Source organism: Cuculus canorus, chromosome Z (assembly GCF_017976375.1).
Source record: "Cuculus canorus isolate bCucCan1 chromosome Z, bCucCan1.pri, whole genome shotgun sequence".
Classification (NCBI taxonomy): Eukaryota; Metazoa; Chordata; class Aves; order Cuculiformes; family Cuculidae; genus Cuculus; species Cuculus canorus.
This window is the reverse complement of record NC_071441.1, coordinates 49950498-49976867: the sequence shown is the minus strand read 5'-3', so window position 1 is coordinate 49976867 and position 26370 is coordinate 49950498. Positions and strand designations below refer to the sequence as shown.

Sequence of the window (26370 nt, the reverse complement as noted above, 5' to 3'; positions counted from 1 at the left end):
TGGAAAAGACCTCACAATGCCTGAGGCACCTTGTAAGGGTTATTAATGTTATGAAGCTGCACTCCCAGTACTACCACTTGTCCTTGGCCTCACCAAGCGGTCTTTACTGCAGGAGTCAAAGCACTTCGACAGTCCTTGCTTGCAGGGTGCCTTAGTCTGTAAGAGTCTCAGACACACCTTCCCTTAATAAGCACCTACATTTTTCTTTTTTTTCTGCTTCTTTTGAAATGGATTATTGAGTGTCTTCGTTTAGTAGTTACTCTTGAAAAAGTCTCTTGCCTTTAGTGACTAAATCTATGAAGATTTTGGAGAAACGTAGTTAATTTAATCAAGGTTATGATGTCTTCTACTATCCTCAGTTTCAACCTGAAGGCAGGAATGAATAAATCTCTTACTAAGTGATTTCCATGGAATCTGTTGTCCTTTGGACATTGTACTGCTTAAACATAATCAGCTCATCTTATGGTGTTTTTCTGTCCTTCAGAGCTATCTTACATGTCTTGGAAGTACAAAGATATATTCTGTAAATTATTCTTAGATCTTTAGTTCTAAAAACCACATAAAACCTCTCTGAGCAGTAAAAGCAAAAATCAATTTGTCTTTAATATAAATCCCAATAAGAGATGTACCAATTCTTCCTTCCTCATCTAAGCCATTGTGTATGTGTGTATGAGAACAAGCTCCATGTATTTATGGCTGTAATAGGAATCTTTTAAAGGAATCTTTTAATTGTCAAGTAGGTCCTTTTCTTGAAGATAGTGCATTATTAAGGTTTGCCTTGAAATGTTGATATGAAGAAGAAAGGCAAAAGACTAGTTTCATGTCACCTTACAGAAGTCCAATGCTGTTAAATTATCACAAATGTAATTAGCCCTGTTTGCAGACTGTATAGTGTTTATCTCTGTGTTAGTTATTGCTCTGTCTTGAGGAGACTGACTGTTTTACTGTTTGCAGTAGGACAAGATGTTTCGTCTCTTCTGATGGATGTCTGGAAGGGAAATGGTGGATTAACAGATCCTTCAAGAAGCCAAATGATAGCGAAGGAAAAATTTACTTTTTTGTTGTTCTTGCCATTCACAATAGGTTTTCTTGTTTCAAAAGAAAACAATTGTGCCTGCTTTGAAATGGTACCATAAAATTGTCAGAGATTACTTTTGCTGTAGAGTTAACTTCTCCCTTTTCCCATTTTCATCCCCACAGGCCCGTGACAGAGGGTTAGACCGGATCAGTGGAGTCATGCATCACACAGCTGTATCATGCTGGCAGCCATTCCTGGGTCTGGCTGTGCTGCTAGTCTTCATGGGCCCCACCATAGGCTGCCCAGCCCGCTGTGAATGCTCAGCACAAAACAAGTCCGTCAGCTGTCACCGAAGGCGTCTGATGTCTATCCCAGAGGGCATTCCCATTGAAACCAAAATCTTGGACCTCAGCAAGAATCGACTGAAAAGTGTCAACCCTGAGGAATTCACATCATACCCTCTGCTAGAGGAGATTGATCTCAGTGACAATATAGTGGCCAATGTGGAGCCTGGAGCCTTTAACAATCTCTTCAACTTGCGCTCCCTGAGGCTGAAAGGAAACCGTCTGAAGCTGGTCCCTCTTGGGGTATTCACTGGGTTGTCAAACTTAACAAAGCTCGATATAAGTGAAAACAAGATTGTCATTTTGCTGGATTACATGTTCCAAGATCTGCATAACCTAAAATCCCTGGAGGTTGGGGACAATGATTTGGTTTATATATCACACAGGGCCTTTAGTGGACTGCTTAGCCTGGAGCAGCTCACCCTGGAGAGATGCAACCTCACAGCTGTACCAACAGAAGCTCTTTCTCACCTCCATAACCTCATCAGTCTGCATCTGAAACAGCTCAACATTAATGCTTTGCCTGCTTATGCCTTTAAAAGACTGTTTCGCCTGAAAGATCTAGAGATAGATGCTTGGCCTCTCCTGGACATGCTACCCGCCAACAGTCTGTATGGTCTCAACCTTACTTATCTCTCCATCACCAACACCAACCTGTCTGCAGTACCTTACTCTGCTTTTAAACATCTCGTTTACCTGACACATCTAAACCTCTCTTACAACCCTATCACCACCATTGAAGCAGGCATGCTTTCAGATTTAGTGCGCCTGCAGGAACTCCACATGGTGGGGGCCCAGCTACGTACCATTGAATCACATGCTTTCCAAGGGCTCCGATACTTACGCGTGCTTAATGTGTCCCAAAACCTGCTAGAAACCCTAGAAGAGAATGTATTCCATTCCCCCAAAAGCCTTGAGGTTCTTTGCATTAACAACAATCCTCTGGCCTGTGACTGCCGTCTTCTTTGGATTTTACAGAGGCAACCCACTTTGCAGTTTGGAGGCCAACCACCAATGTGTGCTGGCCCAGACAGTGTCAAGGAGAGGTCATTCAAAGACTTTCACAGCACTGCTCTTTCCTTTTACTTCACCTGCAAGAAGCCCAGGATACAAGACAAGAAGTTGCAATACCTGGTAGTGGAGGAAGGGCAGACAGTCCAGTTGATGTGTAATGCTGATGGGGATCCGCAGCCTACCATATCCTGGGTCACTCCACATCGGAGGCTGATCACAACTAAATCAAATGGGAGAGCCACAGTGCTGGGAGATGGCACCCTGGAGATCCGATTTGCTCAAGATCAGGACACTGGGATGTATGTTTGTATTGCAAGTAACGCAGCTGGGAACGACACCTATTCAGCCTCTCTTATGGTAAAGGGGTTTACTTCAGACCGTTTCCTTTATGCCAACAGGACCCCTATGTATATGACAGACTCCAACGACACAAGTTCCAATGGAACTAATGTGAACACATTCTCTCTGGACCTTAAGACAATATTGGTCTCTACAGCTATGGGCTGCTTCACATTCCTTGGAGTGGTTTTATTTTGTTTCCTACTTCTTTTTGTGTGGAGCCGAGGGAAAGGCAAACACAAAACCAGCATTGACCTTGAATATGTCCCTCGCAAAAACAATGGTGCTGTGGTTGAAGGGGAGGTTGCTGGACCACGAAGGTTCAATATGAAAATGATTTGATGGTGTTCTGCTAGCAGTGCTTTTTCTGTGGCATTAAAACCAATTAAACCAGCCTGGCATGTGGAATTGCTAGGCAGAAGCAGCTTAATGCAGCTGTCACTGTATAAAAAAGGTCACATGAAAATGGGACGACTATTTGTGGTTATACAGCAGAGCCTCCAGACCTTGAGGCAGATATGTCAGGGCCTTTCATAGAACTGGTAAATTGTACCAACTGTTTGCATTGCAAATATTGGCTTTCTGGGGATATCAGCAATGAACCGCTGGCTCATGCTCATGGACAATTGTACAACATTTTCTACCACTACAAAGAGAAAAAGAAAAAAAGCCTACAGTGTAGGATTTACATACTTAAAGAAAAAGACACATTTGTCTGAAGCATACTCTAGAGTGAAATTTGTATCTATAGATCTCATTTGGTAAAAACTTGCATCATCCCTTCTAGTTGGTTCAACACCACAAAAAAATCGGTAGTTTTTTTTTTTAATCTGCATCTATACTGTGTACATTTTAAAGCAATACAATTGAGAGGTTGTGCTTTTAGAAATCCACCAATACTGACCCAAGTGTGATGTCACTCTCCTTTTAACAACCATCTAATCCAAATTAGACTCTTGTAGTTACCAATTAGAAATAACATATTTTTTTCCTCATGTACCAGGCCAGAGAGGAATAGTTGAGAGAAAAAAAGCTCAGCTCTGTTGATATTCTCTTCATATAAATATAAGGCATGTGCCTAGTTTTGATACAGAATGGAATATTTTTTATATCTGTGATATCACACTGGACCAGTTTACTGTAACAGCCCTGGATCTCACCCAGGGAAGGCAACCCACTAGACATTGCTGGCTAGAGAAGCTGAGTTCTACTTTGAAGAGACAGAGATGATTTTGTTAACCCTGATTTTAATTTCAAAGATATTGTTAAAATGTTAATGTGTACTTGGCAAAAAAAGGAAAGAACTCAATACATCCTGCCTATTCTTTGGGAAATACAGTCATCTTACTATTTATACAAGTGAATTAAAACATACAAACACTGTTACTATGAACAAACTCTTCTCCAATGCCAAGTAAACTATGGTTGTCCATGCATAATAAGGGGATTGCGGTATTAAAATAACATTTAAAACATGACAGCCTCAAAAAGGCTAACATACTGCCAGATATGATGAACCTCTAGCCACTGTCACCCTCATCTTGTATATTTGTAGATAACACATGAAAACAAAGCAAATTTCCAAGAACAGATTACTTAGCTATTCTTGATGCCATTTTAATGACTATGTGGTTATGTTTCTTTCAGGGGCAGTATCTTAGAGCAAGAGGGGCAAAATTTTCCAGGTTTTAGGAAGTTTTTGAGTGGAGAGAAGACAGAAGTGGAACGTTAGTTCAGTACAAGTAATCATTCTTTTGGCTTATGATGCTAAACAAATTCTCAAAAGGCTCAGAACCAAAACTTTGCATTTTATACCACTGTTCTTATTTTGAAATTTAGGAAGATACAGAGTCGTGCAGTCACCTCTCATTTTTCCAGCAATTATGAGCCATGGTTTTGTTGTTAAGTGGTTAATAACAAGTGAAATTTATAAATCATTGACATAACCTGGAGTAAAGATAATAATGATTATGTACATGTTCAGCCAAAATGACCATGAAGATATTATAAGACAGAACATTCAGATTAATGTGATTTAAAAGCTTATGTCAAATCTTAAAATTACATTTCAGTGCTCTGAAACCAAAGTCAGGGTGACCTATAATGGGATGCAGGTGCTTCTAAAATTAATATCCGCATTCTCTGGCAGAGATTTTCTAAGCAGAATAAAAATCTCCCACTCTTATCAAGGGAAATGTGCCAAAAGTTGTAAAATCCAGCTGCACATCCCAGGTGTACCCCTAGCATATCTGTAGTACATGAAGCTAGGCAGTTTTGAGAATCTCTTTTCTTAGTGGTTGAGCTTTGGTTGTATTATTACTGCATTTTAGATCACCAGACTGGGGAAAATACAAGGACTGTTAGAATTTTCTGCACTTCTATTGGTTTTAAGTTTAGACTTAGGTTTTCTTTCTTCCTTTTTTTTATGTTCTGAACTAGATAGTATGGAGATGCTTGAGACTAATCCTCTTTGTTCTATGATGATTTGTAGAATAAAATGGAATAACCCCTGACTAAATTCTAACACCAGGGAAATTATTTTTGCTGATACAATAACCACAGCACTGACGTCCAAAACTCTACTGTACCTTAATGTGGGCAGTTAAAGAAACAAATGGGGATAAAACAAAGTGTTTCTGAACTGCCCATTGAAGACATTTGCATGTGCCTTTCCCTCGTAATTGTCATTTTTTCAGCTACTATAGTAATCTATTGACCCTGCAGTCATTTCCTGTTAAGTGTTAAAATCAAGGTTAGAAACAAAAATTCTCCTAAATTCTAAACATTTGCAGCTGTTTGCTTCACACTAAATGATACAAATAAAAAAATTTTTTTTTAAAAAAACAGAGAAAAATGTTCTTTTAGGATTAATTATATATTGCTGAATTCCACTGTTTCTTTAGAATTACTGTAAAAAGTGACTGCATTGTTAGTGCACTGCAAGGATTTGTGAGCAGTAATGTGGTTAGTTACCTGTGTGAAATATATGCTGGTGATGAAAATCAGCGCTTGCTCATGCTGAGCAACACCTTGCAGAGCTGTCAGCATTGTGTGTATCGCCTTGAGTTCCATCAGTATTCATTTTTTAAGAATCAGTGTTTGCTCCCTGCCTCTAGCAATGTTCTACTTTTTGCACCCTATTTATTTCACTATGGACTTGGCAAGGCATATGGCATCTCTTAGCAGAAGTGAGGTCAGCAAGACTCAGACGCAAGCTTTTATCTTGTTCCACATAGTCTTTTTTTGTACGTATTTATGAGACATAATGGTCACTGTGGCTGTTTTGGCTGACTAAGGAATACAGTGTCAGGGTCAGACCTAGATAAGCATCTTCTTGGCAATTCTTTTAAGAGTAGAGTATCTGAATGCCTACCCTGCCTCTTGAAGGAGTCACTTTTCCTTCCATGCTAGTGATAAGTAAACACCACAGTTTATCTTACTGCGTTGGAGAAAAAGGACCGGGTTCTGAAAAGGTATCTGAATTTCATGGCTCCCTTACCATATATTCAGAAACAGATGGGCAGTGCATATCTGCCACTAAAAGAGGGAATGAGAGATTTCCCCCTGCCTCTGTCTTGTATACTGGCTGCAACCCATGCTGAAAAAACACTAAACCTGATCTTACCCTGTGGTCAGTGCAACAAGATTCTAAGAAGCAGTAACAGTTCTGCAGAAAATGAGAAAATAGAAAATGTCAAAAACAGTAGAGCAACTTGAGAAAGAAGTTACCACAGTATCCTTGTCAATAATTTCTGTAAGAGCAGTGCTGAGAATACGACAAATGCATTTTGAAGTCCATTTCCTCAGACTGGTGCTCTTCTTTCATACAGGATGGATGTAGAAGCGTTCAGACTTCCCACAAGTGAGTTAAAGAGGACACTGCAGAAATGTGTTAAGAAAAGAGTTTGCAATGATGTAAGGACAGATCAAGACTAACTAGCACCCCACTTTAGTGTTATTTTTAGGTTTTGACATGGTTCTCCTTTTTTTACCCTTCTTCCTTTCTTATTAACTTGGCATCATTCTTTTCAGAAGGGCTTCATGCACATCATCATCTCAGCTAGATTCAGAGTAGAGGATGGCTTTTACCCTCTGTTCCCCCCTTCCTCACCGTTGACATGCACTTTCAAGTGCCAATAGTGCCAACAGTTCCACAGACAATTGAAATAATCCAGAAGACTCTGAACCCCTAGAAAACTGTTAACATAAGCTGAAGTCATTAGTTATTTTTTTAACTATTTTTTTTAATTAAGGTGACATTACTGCCATTCAAGGTTTCCTTTATTTGTGTGAAGGTTTGCTATCTTGTTTTCTTTATTTTCTGCATCTTGATATTGCATCACATATGATAGCAATAATTATATCACAGTAAAGAAAAGTAAGAAAGCAAGCCACATTACACTCTCAACACCACAAATTTTAGCTGACACTTCTGAGGCACATTAAGAAAAGTTAACATTTAATGGAAAGTCTTGTGTTAACCTTATGATAGAAAAAAAACTGATGTGGAGGAACTTTGGAGTGTAGGCCATATGGTGACTGAATCACATAAAAGATACATAGAAATGGACTTTCCTACACCGTGCCTAGATATCTGTTCTAGATATGCGACTTTTCCCAAAAATCTTTCAGGATGTGTTGATTGCCAGAAGCCCACATTTAACCCACAAAAAGACGAAGCATTATCTGAAAATCTAGTAGAGCAGGTAGCTTCTGACTGCCCAAGGACGACAGCAGCTTCTAACAGCTAAGAAACTGCAGTCATTTAGTTATTTTGCCTCATCTGCTACTACATCCTGTGAAAAAAAGGGTCTGCTAGCCAGTGCTAAAACAAACAATCCTTGTTCATTTTAATTCAGAGAAGCTAATTTGTTTAAATAAACTACAGTTTGTTCCACCTCTATCCGCAGCAGTGAAATGTCCACAAAGAAGTAAGGAAGGGGAAACTCATTCTGGCCAGTCTGCTAATTATCTTTTTCTCCTGAATGATTTTGGGGCTAGCACGATGACTGCTCTGTCCATTTCCAACCTTTCAGCTCACAGGGTGGTTTGATATGGAGTAGCAGGGAAAGGAGCACATGTTCAAGCTGTCTCTCCTCCCTGAACTGTAACTCTGGTCTTCTCAAATAAAAGAACCAGCACAGCAGCAATATCTTAAAAATCATGGTCTGCTGCAGCTGATCTGTTGTTTTGTCACAAGACAACATACTGGAAAACACCAGATACATGCTTTCTGCCCTTATTTCAGTATCCTAAACGACTGTACTTTGTGCAAAAAAAAAAGAACTAGGAAAACCAGAAAAACCTCCTTTTGTCCAGTACTTTAAAGTTAAATTGTGCTTGGAGTAGTAAAAGGAAGATCTTTGGAAATGGCAAAGGGTCTTATTGCTGGAGAATCATTGAAAGAATGAATGAGGATTTTCATGTTAGCTAAGTAATTTCAATGCCCTACTCCTATCACCTAATAAGTATTACAAACTCAATTTCCTTTGCCAGCTTAGAAGAATCACAGCCAGTTCATTCGGTGATACATGCACCCTTTGTCTGTCTCCTAGTTCTGCTCTCTTCCCTTCTCAGTTTCAAATGATTGTGATGCCAAATAAAGGTGTCTGGACTTGATTTAGTTTCACTGCATGTTCACATGGATTTTGGAATCTATATCTCAAAACAGGGTCTTAAACCCTCTTTAAGCCAGAAATAAAAATAAAAAAGGAAGAAGCAGCTTGAGTAAACCTCTGTAAGATTCTTACTACTGAGATAGCTACATGCCAAAAGCAATCTGCAGGTCGAATGAGTCTGAATCTTTTTTTTTTTTAAGCTAAATGCTGGTGGTTGGATATAAGGCCAGCTGGAAATAAAAGTCTTAAATTATAGATTCAACAGAATAAGGAGAGAGCTGTTACAGTTGAGAACACATTCCATGTTATTTCAACATAAATTTAAGTATACTTTATCCTTCATATTCAAATAGCTCATAGAAGAGTACAAAAGAGCAGACTTTCACCTCATAATTCAGTTATTTATATTTATACAGAATGGTACCAAAATTGTCATGAAACAGAAATGTTGAAACAAGGGACTGAAAACAGATTTTCCACTGTAGTGAGGCAAATACATTGGGAGAAATCCTCTTGATACCACTCTGTTACTTCTTCATTACACTAGAAATTTGATAAATGTATCTGGGGTTTTTTTGCTTTCTGTTAAGCAGGCTGTAGTGGAAAATAAGCAGAACTTATGTTTTAATTATTTCTCACATACAGAGACAAACACAGTGTACTTTCTGTTCTGGATAGCTGTAATATTTATCACTGCTAACTGAGCTGGAGAATATAAAAATGTAGATTGAGGGACAAGACAGAAAAAAGGTTAAAAGAAAAGAAAATCTGTGACCTTAAAGAAGTCTGCCTATTTCTATGTGTGGTATTTGCAAGTCAACAGCATTATCTCTTCACATACAAGCCAAGAACAATGACCTGAAATTTCAAGGCAGCTGTGAAGATGTTTATCAACTTGTACACACACTAATAATTTTGATCTTTCAGAAGAAAAAAATGTTATTGCTTTTTAAAGGATTCATTTATGCCATTTTGGTGTCTAAAAAAAATGACACTTTTTCTTCATTTCACTTGGAAGTAAATGACAACCCTGATCTGGCAAGCTTACAGTCATATAGTCAGAAGTTGGCTTCTGGGCAGGTATATATGAGCAGGTCTCTCACTGTTTGGAGAGGGAATGCCATAATATATATATATATACTAAATTATCATCACACTTACTGAAATCTATTTGCAAGTACATGTAGTTCATATGTACCTGTTTATGTGTGCAAAAAAAAAAGTTATATTTGTTTTGTTCTTTTCTTGCTTCAAGTATTAAATGTATATTGTTTTTAAAAGGTGACAAGGTTAATCAGAACAAATGTGTTGTAATTTATTTTAATATGTATTATCATGAGTATGGATGGGAAATGAAAGAGTCTTGCTGTTACTATCCATGAAACACATGAGAAGTTGGGTTTGTCCATAATTTCCTTTCATGTTTAAGCAAAATATGCTAATATAATGGGAAAAAAAGGAAAAAAAAACAAAAACAAAAACCACAACTTTGTCAAGATAATTGTCTGGGATGTCAATTTAAAAGTAACTTTAGGGCTTATGTCATGATGTGTATCATACTTACCCAAAATGAAACCCAAATAAATAATTCCATTGAGTGGCAAAATTTACTGGGAAAAATGAAGAAAATTTACATTGCTTCCCGTATTTTAGCTGATCACTTTTTCTTTTTTTTCAAAGAGTAGTGGAGGAAGCTAACATGAGAAAAATACATTTTTCTCATCATCACACCTGAGGTCCTTAGCGCCGAGTCTTCACAACAGGGAATCTGCTCACACCCACCACTCTTGAACTGAGGATATAAACCATTAGAGTCAGAAAGAGAAGACTCTAGCCGGCTTTTTTCATCTACTCACTTTCACTCCACCTTCACTGCACACAGCCCTCACACAGAGACAAAAACCTAGGTCACATTCAGATGTGGTTTGGGATTTATTCTCCATGCAAAGTATATGTCAGCATGTTCCCTCATGTTCACCTGCACAGTGTGTGCAGCTAATTGGTGGGGATACCAATCAGGCTAATGATAGAAGGAAAAAGCTGGTCACTTACTGGCACCATGGAGAGCACAGCAGAAAGATAGATGTCACCGGCTGTGTGTCACTTGGAAGGCAACCAATACTGACAATCTGCATCTGAAACATGGTTTCTGAAGAAATCACCAGTATTCAAACTCCACTGTAACTGAGTAAGAAAAAATAGATGGTGGAAAGTAGAGTCTGTGGAGCGTGAAAGCTATCCCAAACCACTGAGGCTTGCCATGACCCGTCATATCTGTGGCAGAGATCACCTACGGACCCAGGCCATAACCTAAGCTATCACACAGCTAGGTACTTTTGCCCACAGAGAATTTTGCTTGTGCTTTCTCAGATTCATCTGAAATAAGATTTATCAGCCAGGAACGCATTATCCTTTAAGCCAGGGTCCTATTCACTAGAGGGTGAAAACAAATTTTTTTATTACTACCTCAGGAAAGGAAGAAGCAGGTTGAAATCCTGCTGGATTGCTGGGAGAAGAGAGAAATGAGGGCTGAATCTGAGCTCTCACGTGCCTCCTGAAATCTGTCTTATCCTGCTGCATTTGCCTACGACACATCTAAAAGGGTTTGACTGACTTGTACCACTGGTACCCTCCTCTGCAGCAGAATGTCAAATGCAATGAATCTGTTGGCTAAACTTTACTACAGTTTATGTTAAGAATCCGCTTAGTTTCTGCTTTATTTTCCTTTAACGTGGTGATCTAACTGACAGTCTGCAGTGTATTGCAGTACTGCCTTCAGTATGACATGAAAAAACACCTATTGCTCCTGCCACTGCATTGAGAACATGTGTGCCAAGAACATTGAGGTTTTTTCCTCAAAAAGTTTCTCTATCCTAAGCTTTGGGTTTCTTTTATGGAATTCAAATTACTTTTTTGGACTACCTAACACTATCTCGAAAGGTGAAACCTGTTGCTGTATCACAGGATCTAATGTGCAATTTCCAGTTCTTACAGTAGAAGAAACTAGTAGCTTTTCCATGATAAATGAGTAGAGAAAAACATTATAACATCAGGTAATCATTGACAAATTCATTAAAATAATCCACACTAAGGCCAGAGTCTCAAAAAAAAATGAAGTTTGCTCTCCAGAGCTACTCTTTTCACAAAATTTGTAATATATACCTATCTGTAGATAACTCTTAATAAACACCATTTCAGCTTTTAAAGATACTCCAAAATTTTCTAAAGCACTGTCACTTTCATAAATTTTTGAGAATATTTATACTTTTACAGATGCATTGTACAAGATTTGTCTCACAGTTAGTAACCCTATATTGGATACCACTCTAACCTTTAAATAAACACATCTTTGCATCCAAAGTTTATTTTAAGAAATGCCTGAGGTTCACATTTTTGTATTTGAAAAAAAGGTTGTGGGAAATGGGAAATCACACTCTTTACCAATTAATAAATTCTGAAATTCACAGATACTAAGTTATTCTCATGTGGGGGAATGCTCACTGTGAATTTTCTACAGCAGAAAACCTTCCCACATACAGCTGTAGATGACACACTATAAAAAAGGGCTTTATTCGTCTCCTCTACTATCTGGACCAGGGGAGAGGATGGTAAATTATGCTGGGAAAGCATGAATAAATCTGAAACTACTGAATTAGAAACATAGTTATTGCAAAGGACCTGACCTTGCTGTCTACAAACTCGGTGTCAGGCTGGGAGGTTTGGTCTAACTTCTTTCTTTCCTAGATATAGGACATTCCCCATGGAAGGCCTTACTTTTCCTCTCTTCTTGGAAGGGTAAGTCTCCAATTTAATAATCAAAGGGGAAAATAAATCAGTAAGAAATTAGTAATACAGGATTGGATAATAGAGAAGAAAAGAAATTAAAACTTGCATAAAATTTATACTTAGCACCTTGTCTAAGTAACTTTGAAATTGTTTGGGTTTGCAGGAGCTGGTTTGTTAATTAATAGCTAAGGGACACATTCAGCTAGTTAAGCTGTAATCACCAGCTGGAAGATCTTACTTACCTCATCAGTCTCTAAGTGGAAGTTGTATTTTTCTGAACTATTTTCCAATAACTTTGCTATTTATACAACTCAAAAGCACAAGTGATGGAGAGCACACTTATTTTATTATAAGAAGACAATGATAATAAATTTAATCTATTGCTTTTGCTATGAGAGCTCTTTGATGTACGTACAAAGACTAATAGATCATATCCATTATGTAAAGCATTACTATCACTGAAACCAACAACATCTCCTCTCAAAAAGCTAACAACCTTTGGTCACCACATCAGTTCTAACATACTGCAGATAATAATTTGCTTTTACATAGAAGATTCACGCCATACAAAGGGGTTAGAGACAATAGAGCCCTCTGATATATAAAAACTTGCATTTTAATGGGCCTTATAGAATCCTGTGTTGGCTTTCCTGAGTTTGGCATGCTGTCACATTTCGCTAAAGAATATAAGATCAGCATTGCCCGACTTGGGGAAGGCATAGCTGTTGGGTAGTAACACAAGCAGATGGCTGGAACTCAGGATTCCTGAGGTGTAATCAAAATCCTTGGGCCTCTAACTCTCTGCGGAATACAATAACAATATCTACTTTTCAAAACAAAGATTCTGCCATTTCCCTAAGGATTATAGAGCCAAGGAGTTATGGTTCACCCATCTTGTGTAAGGAATGATAATTTTGTACACAGGTTGGTACGTGGTAATAGGCATTGTTATTAGACAAAAAACCCCACCTTTTTATGAATGCAACCCCTGCTGCCCAAAGTGCTCCAGAAGATGATGGCAAAGTGGTGATAGCAGTGGTCTGCCCTGTAGTCAACAATCCCAGCAGCTGTAGAATAGATGATCTTGTAGAGCAGTGGCAGTGTATGAAAGAAAATTGTTATGAATGGTGCACACCAACCAGACTCTTCTTGTGATTTGGTCATGTATTTCATGAAAGGACCTTTAATGCCTCGTTTAATGCCTCATTTAATTAGTGGGTTTACAATGCTTGAAAACATTATTCATCTCCTAAAGAATCCACAAAGATTTGTCACTTTGCCTTTGATATGCCAAAATGAATGCAAACCACACATCAGTTGCAAGTTATCAAGAGTCACATGGAGCACTCAGAGTACTACTACTAGAAAAACATTTCCATTTTGTTCTTTTACAAGACTGCCAAAGATAGGTCCCATAGTTTCTCTACTCTCCAATCAAAGTTGATTGAAATAAACCTAGCATTCCCACAGGTTCTCCTACTCTTTAATAGATAAAGAAACAAGTATCCATTTTATAAATTGCTACTGCTGATGTTTATCATAGGGAATTTGTGCTGATGCTCTGTTTACTCTTTTTGCCACAAGGCTGAATCGTAGCCAACCTCATCTTCATCTTTTAATCAAGATTGCTTTGCTTATACTTGAGCCAAATACTTGGAAGTGCCCCATTCCCAGCTTTTGCTTTACAACTGAAGCCAGAAGAATTTGCTGTAAATGTCAGTGAAGCTCATTTGGTAGTTAATGGCTGATTACTGCCTCACATCCTGCAGTTACTACAAACTGTTACGGAGGTATGGGCCTGTCTGGCATGATCAAAAATAACACCTGGCCCTTGGAAAAAAGATTAACCAGCATACATCCATTTCACCATTCAAGACGACCATCAGCCCAAGACACCAGAAGGTGTGTGTTCAAGCCAATGAGAACTGAAGGGAGTACTGGCTGAATGTGCATGCTGTCTTAGAGAATTGCACACGAAAAGGAATGTGAGAGATTAATTTGTCCGCTAAGGTTTAATATATTGAAGCAGAATCGCAAACCACTGCAAACAGGACAAGGGTATGCAGTAAAAAACAAACAAACAAACAAAAAGCAAACTACAGGCATTTTGCTCTGGTGGTCTTTATGATGCAAGAAAAAAAAGTCAGAAAAACAGGTAAGAGATTTACTTGATGAGAAAATTGTTTTCTCAGTGTGATAAAATGCTCCCTCCACACCCTGTCTTAACATACAAGGCTTCTTCTCTCTCCTTTTTAAAAAATAAAAGCTATAAACCACCTCATTTTGTTACAAATACTTAAAACACAGCCTGTTCTGATCAAAAGATCAACCCTTCCTGGATTTTCAACAGCTATTGCAATTGTTTTTCATAGAAGTTGATTTTAATTGTAACACTGTTCTGCTACAGTCCTATTGTCTGTGTCCTTCCAAATCGTCAGTTACTTAAACTAAGAAATAAAAGCTCAAAAGCACATTGTTGTAATTGATTTCTATGTTTCAATTGTCTTATCAGAAACAAGGTTATGAATTTCACCTGTTGAGGCACAAAAATAAAATACTTTCCTTTAAAAAAAAAAAAAAGAAAAAATAAAGATGAAAATCCATTACTGTTTCACTTGTGGTTTTTTTAAGGCAAAAGTTCGAGGCTGTCATTCCAGTTCTCTGCTATAATTTTGGCAATATGCATGTTGTTCCAGTGACTATAGTGATTATAATGAAAAAAAATTTATCTTTAATATTCTAATGAGGTGGCATTTCCTGCATATATAAACCCAGTGTCCCCCAACTAGGAGGCGCACTATCCATGTCAGTGTCATGCCCTGTCCTGCTCTTTCCCTACACTTTCTAGCCGGTGTTTGACTGGTAAATTCAGCATGTGATGTCCCAGGACCATCAAGTGTAAGGATCTTTTTCAGTGCTTTTATCCCAGACAATCACTGGGAGATGGGATCCTCGTGCTAAGGAGCTGCTATTCCAAGGGCCTTTAACTGGTCCTTATCACACGGCAAGCTCTTTCCACACTGTCCATCCCTTCCTTTGCTGGTCACCATCATCAAAGAGGAGATGCATCCACTCCCACAAAGAGAAACAACTTCTTTCTGCTTTGGAGATAGATGTGCCCTCAGCCAGTAGCCAGTCTCTTTCTGTCCAGGTACTGATACTTTTGCTCAGCTCTAGCTTCTCTCCAACATCCGGCTTTGGCCATAGCAACCAGACGGTGGGCAGGGCAGATAGGGAGACACAAATAGCAGGCAGGAGCACCCAAGGCAGAGGCAAACCTTGAGATAACTATATTTGGTCACTGAAGAGACATTTCTAACAGCAGAATCCCTTAGCAGGAGGAAGAGGATGCCAGAGTGACTTAATGGAGCTCTAGGACAACATGGCCCAGTCCTTGATGACTAGTGTGAAATACTTGATACTAAGCAGAAGACAAAAAAAATGGAGGGAGAGTGGAAAGGGTCATAGTGGGAAGCTCTAGAGGAGTGTGCAGAGGCTTGAATGCTGGTGCTGCAAAAGCATTGCCAGGGCAAGCAGTGCTGTCATGCCTGTTGACATGGACCCAAGTGATGAACTTCAACTGTGCCACAGCTGGTACTCATCCTCAGGCACTGTCAAAGTCTGGCCCAGTACAGTTCATGCCCAGACTGCTTGTGTGTGCATGAGGCATGAAGAGACAAATGAGGCTTTGGCTCATCCTGGCTGGTGCTTTGGGAGCTGCAGTGGCAGCTCTTGGTGTCCATCCTCAGAGCTATCAGCCGAGTTTCCCTGACACTGCCTTGTTCATGGAGCCAGGCACTGTGGTGTGTGCTTGAAGCACAGGCCAGCAGGAAATCAGACTGAGTCCTCTCCAGGGTCCTGTCCAGCCCATCAAGTTCTCAGAGCAAGTGGAAGATGACTTTAGAATACAGCAAAAAGCCCACCACAGAGCCATCAACTGCTGGCAGCCAGTGACAAAGAGCTCCTGGACACCCAGACACTTGCAGCCTTCATCACCCTATGGCATCCTTGCCATCCTCTCCACAGCATACACCATTTCGTAGGGGGTAGTAACTGCAGGTACAGTGCCCACTGTCCAGTGGGTGACATCCGGAGGAGTATCTGGGCAGATATTTTAAGTGGCCACCCTGATAAACTCAAGCCAGTGATGCAACCGGACTTCTAGGAGGTCTTTGAAGCCAAATTCATCTTTTGTGTCTGGTATCTGTGTATTTGTTATGCCTACTACTTAAGGCTTGCACTCTTTAAAAAGCTCCTGTAAAACTTCCGCATGTACTGAAGAGAGAATTATTGACTCAATGATCCCTGTAGGGATGGACTTCTAAGAAGTGATATCTTTGTGACAAGAGAAAGGAGTTGTGGCTCAGCATTTCTATGAAGAAAAAGGCCTGTGAAAAAAGAAGTTCACAGCACAGAGGCCTAGAGCAAGTTGGAACACAAAGGCCAACTGGAGTGAGAACAAGCAAAGAAAAGTGTTCTCTGCCCCAGAACAAGGGTTTGACTTCCAGGCACTGTAAAGAATATATCCTGTTGATGCTATGAGGTTGCCAGTTTTCTGGAGGTTGTATTCATCTTTGGTCTATGAACATCACTAATCTCTTTGAAGCCGGTAGGGCTTTTATGCCAGCTGAATGAAAAGAATTATTTGACTTCTCAGTTAGAAACAACAGAAACAAAGAGACATTGCAGTTCCTGCATCCAGCACACAGCTAACACCCTTAAAGTCATTATCACCTGCAAACACTCACTGTATTCTTCTTGAGATAATGCACACTTATATCCCAGAAAAGAAAATGCATTGTTTAAAAGAACAAGGGCTTATGGATACATTCTTAATGCCAGAAACAATACTCTGCACTACTGCAACACTGCAAGATTTTTCTGTTGTAGCTTAAATCCACATTTAAAAAAGCAATATACTGTATTTCTTAACTGTCACTTTTAGTGACAATTTGCAACCTTGTGGGGGTATCTCAAAACTCATCCAGGCCTTTCTTATCCAGAACTAAAACATAGTTATGTGAGAGGCCCTTCTTTTTTGGTGCTTTGTTCTATAATTCACATCTTTTCTTGTGTTTGATGTCATTATCGCTCTGTCTGCCTTGAATTAACTTTGCAGAAAAACTATGAAGCAACACTCCTCTTGTTTGTACATTTTTAGGTATAAACACGCTCTACATCTAAGGAGGGCACTAACAGTATTTATGGAACCTTTGACCTCTTAATAAGAGTCTTTTCTCTCCTAGATATGTGCTGGCTTACCTCATGACAGGCCCTCCTCTTCTAGAAAGAGTATACCAAAACCACTAAAGCCCTCCCATATTGCTTTAGACAAGACTAATTTGCTTTAATTTAATTTTTACACCTGTTTGGCTTCAGGGAAATGCTTCTAATTCACTGCCTCAGAATCAGAAATCAGCCTTGCTTTTGAAAAATCACTAGTCTTTTCCTTGCTTTTTTGTGTGGGTTTTTTTGGGGGGTAGGGGGATGGGGTTCTTTTTAATGAGAAGGTACTCACTTTTGATAAGAAATACATCACATTGCACCCTGAATTCACCATCCTAGCTGGTGCATACAGAAAAGCTTACTTGGCCTTTCTCCAGTTGCTGTAACATGTGGCAAGGCAATTCAGAATGCCTGTTTCTCACTCACCCTCTCTGTATGACTTAGGAGAGGAGCAGCTATACACCACTTCTCAGTATTTCGTGAGTTTCATCTACACTCTTAATATATGTCATTACCATGACTCCCACAACAATCCTTCCTGCATTTCAGACATTTCTTCCTACAGTACTCATTTGTTCAAGCCAAACTCTTGCTTTCTGTTTCCTGCTGCTACTTTGGTACTCTCCCGTCACTGCATCCAAATCGTCTTTTGCTAATACCAGTCTGACTTCTTGTCATACTGATCCATTTCTGAAAATTTTTGCAGCTTTATCTTTAGCATTATTGTGTCTGTGTGTTGTGTTTCAAAAGAATGTGGTTTTTAGATTTAGAAATTCATTAATATTCAGAGTCTGTGTACTCTACAACCTGCTAATTAAATAATGAGCATATAGCACACAGAATTCCCATTTGCTCTCTTGCATTGGTGCGAGATGGTTGTGGCAAGCATGAGTAAATTTAAGAAAATTGTTATTACATATTCACCACATACACCTTTGAAGCCTGGATTTCTTGTGCCATGAATACATAATTAGCATGGGGAACAGAGACTAGAACTCCACAGGCCTCTCTTTGGGACTATATGACACTATTGGCTACGAGAAAAAATTTACTTATCTCCAGTCAGCAAGAAATTCAATTGAATGAATGTCAAATATAAGTACATACAGCATACAAGTCTTGTGTATAATTGTAACAGTAAGATTTAGTTGCTGCCCAGAACTGATGTTTGTATAGAGCTATTTAAATGTTAACAACAAATACCAAATTTTGAACTTAAATTCAACTACTTATGAAAACTATAAGTGCTATAAATTGAATCTGGGAAAAACATTTGCATAGATTGATCTCACTCATAAAAAGGGTGGAATCATAGACTCATAAAATCATAAAATGATAGAATCATAGAATAGTTTGGGTTGGAAGGGGCCTTAAAGATTATCTAGTTCCAAGACCCCTGCCATGGGCAGCCTGATCTAGTGGGAGGTGTCCCTGCCCATGTCAGGGGAGTTGGAACTGGGTGATCTTTAAGGCCCCTTCCAACACAAACTATTTTATGATTCTATCCCTCCTCATTGCAGTTTTAGTAATATAGGGAGAGTGTCTTTCTGGTCTTGGCCCCTCCTATAGTGTAGATGAATAGTCACCCACATTGTCCTCTGGTCAGTCTTCCATAGCTACAACCTCATATCTATTGCGCAGAGGCACCTGCAGAATTGTGGGCAAGGAAGGGTTTCGTTTTCTGCCCTGTTGGTGGACTTGCTTCCACTCACTACTTCCCTTTAAGTCTCCTCCTACATCCTGGTGGAGGAAGAATACTGAATCTCTTTGAATAGGGGCTTTTTCTGGTGGCTCTCTCTGTTCCTGTTTCAGAGAGCTCAAGGTGTGGTTCCACCAGTCTATCTCTTGCTCAGACTCCTGGATGCTCCTTTGCCTCTCTACTTCCTCTCACAGTTCTGCCACCAGGCTGAGGAGATCTTCCACTTGCTCACACCTCATACAGCTGCTGCCCCTGCTGCCCTCTGTTTCCAGTGCAAGCTGGTGGCACACCCTGCAGGCAAAGACCTGGACAGCTGCAAGTTTTCCTGGGAGCTCAGTCTTGGCTAACACATCTCTTCTGGCAGGTGCTGAGGATGACTCCACTCATGAAGATTCTCTCGTAAAACTAATACATGTTGACACCACAAACAACTTCGGCAGCATATGCAAGACATTGCCCACCTTTCATGTAAGGTACAATTCTCTTAAATTGCACTACTATCAGTGGAGACAAGGGGTGGCATGACTCTTACCCTCATTCAAAAGGCATCACATCAAGTGTCCCTGGCAGTCTGCTGGAGACATGGCATCACTTACAATTCCATGTTTGCTTTTGGTCATTAAGTAAGTCACTGTATGATGTTGGTCATCTTTCCTACTGCCTCATTAAAGACTTGTTTTATAATGTGTTGTTAGACTCCATTACTGTTCATACCACAGGTATGTAACAAATAAACTGTAAGAGAGAAATGGATCTGTTGGACCACAGCTCGGTGCAGAGCTGTTTGTCATCAGTTAGCTTTATGATTATTAGGATACACGGAGGTGGAGAATTATATTGGGAACGACCTCCCTAGTCTCTGTACAATGTGATGGCTCCTTCTATGATAATTTCTTTCCTGAGGCTCCATGATGAACACTGTCACTCTCTCTAGGAATACAAGCTGACCTGTCGCTTTTCTCCTGCTCAAAATAAAATTATCTGGAGTGAAAGAAGTGAGCAGGTTTGTTCATAAATATTAGCCTGAATTGAAAACTGCAAAATCAGATAGAAACGAGATGCAGAGCCAAGGAACAGAAATATCTAAAGCAAGAGCCAGAAAGGGAGAGAATAGCAGTGTTTATCACCGAGTATTTCCAGAAAATTGCCTAAAAAAGTCATGACACAAAGTTCTCTTTGAAGTTCCCCATAGTTTCAGCTGGGGCAGACCTACCACAGCAAGTATTTTGTTCCCTACTGCACAATGGGAATGGGAAGTATAAAATCAGGTCTCCATGTTCCCATCAAACTCTGCTCCTGAGTCCCAGCCTGTTGCTTTCTGTATTGTGTCTTGAGTCTACTTTTTAAGTTTAACTAAAAACCATTGCTTTCCAAGCAAGCTCTGATTTCATAGTCTGCTTAGGTGTTAATGGAGCACAGGGGAAAATGGAAAACTCAGTAGCAGAGGTGGGCAGAGAAATCAATAGAAGACTTCAAGGGAAAATACACAAAACAGTTCCTGCAGGCCTCTGCTGAGATCCAGAAAAGATTGTCAAACATAGGAAGGGGAAAAGTCATAGCAGCTGATCTCTGGAAGAAATGGTCTTGACTCTACCAGCTGTAGCAAATTCCAGAGGACACCGGACTTTGCTCTAGGTTCAAGCTCTAAATATACCACTGATTTTCACTTTCTTTCACTTAAAATGGAGAATTCAAAATTATCCAGAAATATGCATTATATGCACAGTGACGCTATTATTCTCCTCTAGCTAGTAATTCACATTTAAAGTTGATCAAGGTACATATTAGTTGCATTCATCTTGAATAGGGCAAATTGAGTTCAACTATCTAGATCACATCATAGACACATCTCACAGCAACTGATGAACTCATTTGCATTTTCTCATCTGTGGTGACTGGAGCAGCAAGCAAAGAGCATATGGTGATCTCTAGAATGGGGTCATCTGAAAATGCCTTCCAGGAAGATGCTGAATTTGTGATTCTTATGCAGCTGAGCAGCTGTCTGAGTGGTGTTTGGAGGGCCTGATCCAAGAGGCAGAGGCTGGAGACTAATCACTGATAATTAACCATTTTTAAAACCTCAGACATTATTTCTTTAAGCAGCAGTGAAGGCCTTGGTGGGGTTGCAAGTAAGGTTTTCTTAGTGGATGTCTTCATAGTGTAACAGAGAGGATGCTTGAGAAATAGTCAAGGGGCACATTAAAGCAAGCCAGCTCAGGGAAGGGCTAGGAATTGATGGAGCCTTTGAGCAGAGCCTTCCCTGTGTAGCCTCAGAGTGCAAAATAAAAGTCCATTTCGGTAAAAGAATAAGCACAATCTATTCCATGAAGTCCAGACCACTGTCAGGCTTTCTCTCAGAATGTTGTAGAAGAGGTACAGACTCATGGCAAATGTAAATCCACAGAACTTCTTCAAAATCAGTTAGATTTCTCTAATCTAAACCAGCTGAGAATCATGACTCAGATCTCTTAGTCATAACAGCATGATGTAAGCCAAGAGAAAATTAGGAGAGGAAATAACACAAAAAATTGGTGCTGTGTGGATTTTCTGCGATAAACAGCTTATCATAAATATTTAAAATCCATTATAACTTTTTATTTATTCTTAAATACGGTATGCTAATTTTGTAATGCTAAAATTGTTCAGTCCGTTTATTTGCATAATTGCTGCACTGCAGTTTGGTAAAAGTTTTGCTTCAAGATACTTATAAGTTGTGGCATGATTGTGTGTTCAGTTGAATTAAGGAAAAAAAAACACATAAAAACCCTTTCAAGACAAAATGTATTATAATAACTAACACAGATAAAAGTAAAGAAAATTTGCAATTTGGTTGAGGGCAGAGGAAAGCTTTCCATAAATTAAAAGTGTCTGCTGTGTGCTAAGAAATCATAATAGTCTGAGCAAATATTGAGGTGCTCTGGGTAGAATGAATAGTGTTGCAGTGATTAAAATATTAAATGGAGGTTCACTTTAACTATATGAATGAATTGTAAACCCCAGGGGAGAACTGAGTCCATGAATGGGTATAACTCAGGCTACACAATCATAGCTCCATCTTTCCAAGGACCAGAGGGAGCTCAGCCCAGGAAAGGCACAGGCACCAGCCCTTTTCTGCAGGCTGTAAAGGTCTGCAAAGGAAACACACCATGTCCAAAACACACCACTAGCCAAAATTTCAGAGTGCTCATTTCAGCTCTGCTCAGAACTTTTTACTATATAATCCAATAGTTCAGAAAGGCACAGAATATGAATGAGAAGAAAGCCTTCTCTTGCTGAACATGAAAAGCAGCAGAACTTGAAATAATTTCAGATATTTACACAAGCAGAAATGCTGCATTTCTATTTTCGAAGGGCAGTATCAGAGAGTAGATGCATTCCTGGAAACTGCAGTACCAAATGTAAAGGAAGCAGATTCTGAGATGACCTGTAATGGTCTGGAAACCATGACAGGCTTGGAGATGGGCAGTCAACTCTGCTCAGTCTGCTGTCTGGCAGTCAAGTCTATGTGGTGTCCAGCAACAGCAGAGATGACCATAGTTGTAAGGACCTGTAGCACAGAGATAGGTGGGGAACTGTAAGAGAAACAGGGTCTACTGTATAGTGCTTAAGAGCATGCCTAATTCCAAACACGAATCCATTGTGTGTTTCACTATGGATTCACCAGTGCTTTTGACAGTGTGTTGCTTGGTTTCAGCTTGAAAAACCGCGAAAGAAACAAAGATGCATATGTGCTGAGATGTACCTCACCCTTTAGAGGTAGAAAAGGATTTTCAGTTCTCTCTCCCATTTAGCTAGAGTATTACCTTTGAGTTCACATTTTCTTATATGTTAGTACAGCACCTGCTGCAGATAAACCTTAGATCATGACAAATCCAGCACAGATTAACAGATATGACAAATCTGGTTATAACTTGCAAAGACTGTGTTACAGATTACAAACACACAAAAAACAAAGCAAACAACCAGTAGTTCTGTTGGTTGTAGTAGTGCTATTCATTTCATAATTAAGCAAAGAAGGTGGCACTTAAAAGAAATATTTAAACATTCTACAATCACATCTGTGAAAGGAAGAGGATGACGTCAGTTGTGTAATCTGAGTTTTCTCTTCATTACGGATACCAGCAACAGCATTGAACTGTGTGGAGCAGGAAAAAACATGCTTTTCAGAAACTTTAATTAGTGCTTTTCTGACCCACTTCTAGATTTGAAAAGGAATTGCTTTTTTAATGTGTCTGTTTTCAAAGCACAACGCATAGCAGATAGGATTCAATACCTAACAGAGGCCGCCTTCCTAGTGCAAGAGTAGTCACATAAACTCTTTTCAGTTCTATTGCTTCTTGTACTACAGAAAAAGGAAAGCTTTAAAACACAGCTACAGTATTTGCGTACCCTGTCAACTCCCGCAGTGAAACAATGATAGTCCCAGACCGGTCGGATCCTTTTCACTTTTAGTTTGTATTTCATATTACGTTAGACTTGTTGGCAGCTACAAGCCCAGAAGCTATCAATGTTCTTCTAGCTCATGACAGGCTCAAGAAAGCCTTCCATATCCAAGTCTTTCAGTAGAGTGTGTTTACTCAGTCCTTACTTACTCCCTCCCCTGTTTTTTACAGAGGTGCTCAGAAATACAGAGTTTACAGAGAAAGTGACAGCAGCTTGGGGGCTGGAAAGCAAACCAGATGTTCATTGGCTTTGTTTGCCATATAAGCATTGTGTTCTTGTGTGCCTAAAGTATTAAATCTAATTTTAATATTCTTGTTTTTCTATCAGCAGATGCCTTGTTCCTGGCATAAGACTTGCAGTGCTCGCTTGAAGCAGTTTGGTGTTTTTCTCAGTCACTTTCTGGTACAGTCAGTGAAAGCAGCTGTTGCCTCACTTTCCTCAGTGGCACCTGGCAGATGTCTCTTTTTCTCAGTGAAAAGAAAACTCCTGTCTCTTAACAGTTGTCTTCTCACTGAACTTAACTCAACAACCCTCACTTGTTTTGAAGGGGAACGTTATTCCTTGTCAAAATGCACAACTCCAGAATTTCAGTCTGACTTAATTTCTTTGAATGGTTAAATACTATATGAAACACATCAATGAGATCTATAGGCATTTCTTGTTAGAGGTGAGTAAAATCCACTTATTCCAAATTCATAATTATTTTAGTTCACTGAAGAATAATAATACTACAACAAGGAAAAAACATTCTGGATCCAAACAACTGGCATTTTTTGACTCTCTCAAAACAGTTGTGGTGTAAAGTCTCAGATCTGGCCACCTCCTGCATCTCTGGACAATAGTGGATTTCTACATCAAGTAGCATCCATTGCACTATCTAATCAGTCAGTTCAACAGTGATGTGAACATTGTGGTTAGAGAAGGACATAATGTGGCAGATGTAAAAGTCAGCTGAAATGTCAGCCACACAACAATGTAGAGACTTCTATTTATGACTGTGAATTCTGTTTAACAAAGGGAGTTGTTAAGAGAACACAGCAATTATGAATGCCTGCATGAAAGTATTTATTTAACACTGCAAATGAAAGTCGATCAAATTCCTCTTTGCCTGCCAAGCAGGAAAGTGCATTGTTAAAACTTACGATCCACTAAGAAAGACTCTTGGACAAAGGATTAAATGGAGCAAGGAGATTGTTTTGCTTTTTGTCATCTGAAGAGAGAAGACTGGAGAAATAGATGAACGAAGTCTGGTTTTAAAGAGATAATAGCTAAATAGGTACAGTTACATATCAATTTCAATAGTGAATAAGGGTACAATATAAAGAATGTGGGGTTTGGTTGTGTTTTTATTAAGTTCTTCTCCCGCATTGTGGACAGTGTGGGAGTACCCTAAAAAGGAAACAAATCTGCTTATGGGAAAGAGTCATGAAGCAGCATAAATTAGGATAAAGTTGCTGCATGCTGTTGAGGTGTTGTGGCACATGAAAAGAAACTGCTGAGAGCAGGAGTATGTAGGTAGGTCTCCTGTGTAGTAGGGATGATAGTAAATCATGACTGATCTATGATTGTGTCTGTCCTGGCCCGGTCTCTGTGAACTGTGATAACGCCTGTTCTGATGTACAAGTGTGCCTAGGCTACTGGTAAAGACAGCAAGTAAGCAAGCTCCTAGCTGCCACAAGTGGGAAACACAAAATGACTATGCCTGAGAAATCTGCATCTTGGGCTTTATGAATAAACTCAAATTTTTGTGCTTTGAGAATATGGAATGCACTTTAAATCATGCTTGGAAAATCCTTATACAGCTTCTATATAAATATGGATTTGTGAACTTGCATTTCTTTGAAAACAAGTTATTTTGATTCCGTGCAGTTAAAGATTTTGTGATGTTTTCACTAACCTTCATTCATGGAGGCTCTGTAACAATCGCTTCTTACTAGTTGCCACACAAAGCGCTTTCCTACTTAAAGTGGTGAACCTAGTCACATTGCTGTCAGTAAGGAAGACAGCAGTGAAGGCATGATGTGTGGATGTCCTTAGAGGCCATGTCCTGAATGCACTAAATCAAAACTAGAGTAAACGCACCAAGCTCTGAAGTCCTCAGTAGAAAAAAAGAAATGTACCTCTTGAAGTGTGTCCAGAGGACAGCTACAAAAATGACCAGAGATATGGAACATCTCTCTTACAAGAGAAGGCTGAAAGAGTTAGGGTTTATCAGCCCGAAGAAGAGAAGGCTCCAGGAAAACCTTATTGTGGCCTTCCAATACTGAAACACGGCTTGTAAGTAAGGTGGAAAGAGACAATTCCGAAGGGCCTGTAGCAATAGGACCATGGGTAATGGCTTTAAACTAAAAAGCCTAGATACTAACTAGATATAAGGAAGATTTTTTTTTATGATGAAGGTGATGAACTAGTGGAATAGATTGCCCAGAGAGGTGGTAGATGCCCTGTCCCCAGAAACACTCAAAGTCAGGCTGAAGTCTGTGCTCATCGAAGGGAGATTGGACCAGATGACCTGTAAATGTTCCTTCCAACAAACTCTTCTATGATTCTATGAATAAATTGGTTAATGGTCAAAAGGTTTGATTGATTTGCGGAGTTGACCTTTAACTATTTGTGAGACACAGATAGTTTTGTATACCAGACCGTCACATAGTCTTCAGGCCTTTTGGGTTTTGGGAGTTGTTTTCCTTTTTTTTTTTTTTTTTCTGAAAAGAACTTCTACTTTCTGCCTATACTGAACAAGAAACTTTCATTAATGAAAAAGAATAAGTAGTGGTTCCTGAATCTTCTCATGCTTTTACTAACCCCTATGATATGGCTTGAAAATACAAAACATGTCACTTTTGGAATAAGATGTCCAAATTAAGTCTGCTGGCTAGATAA

The 26370-nt window shown here is 39.4% G+C and overlaps 1 protein-coding gene across 5 annotated transcripts in view; it reads left to right on the top strand.

The window, feature by feature from the left end:
- The window catches only part of LINGO2 (leucine rich repeat and Ig domain containing 2), a 512589-nt gene extending 502775 nt beyond the window's left edge, over positions 1–9814 (top strand). For all 5 annotated transcript variants that reach the window (XM_054054396.1, XM_054054393.1, XM_054054394.1 and 2 more), the window contains one exon: positions 1201–9814. In XM_054054396.1, coding sequence (XP_053910371.1) covers positions 1237–3057 — 1821 coding nt within the window. In that variant the 5' untranslated portion in view covers positions 1201–1236 and the 3' untranslated portion in view covers positions 3058–9814. The remainder of the gene's footprint in view (positions 1–1200) is intronic.
- Positions 9815–26370: the final 16556 nt, after the last annotated feature.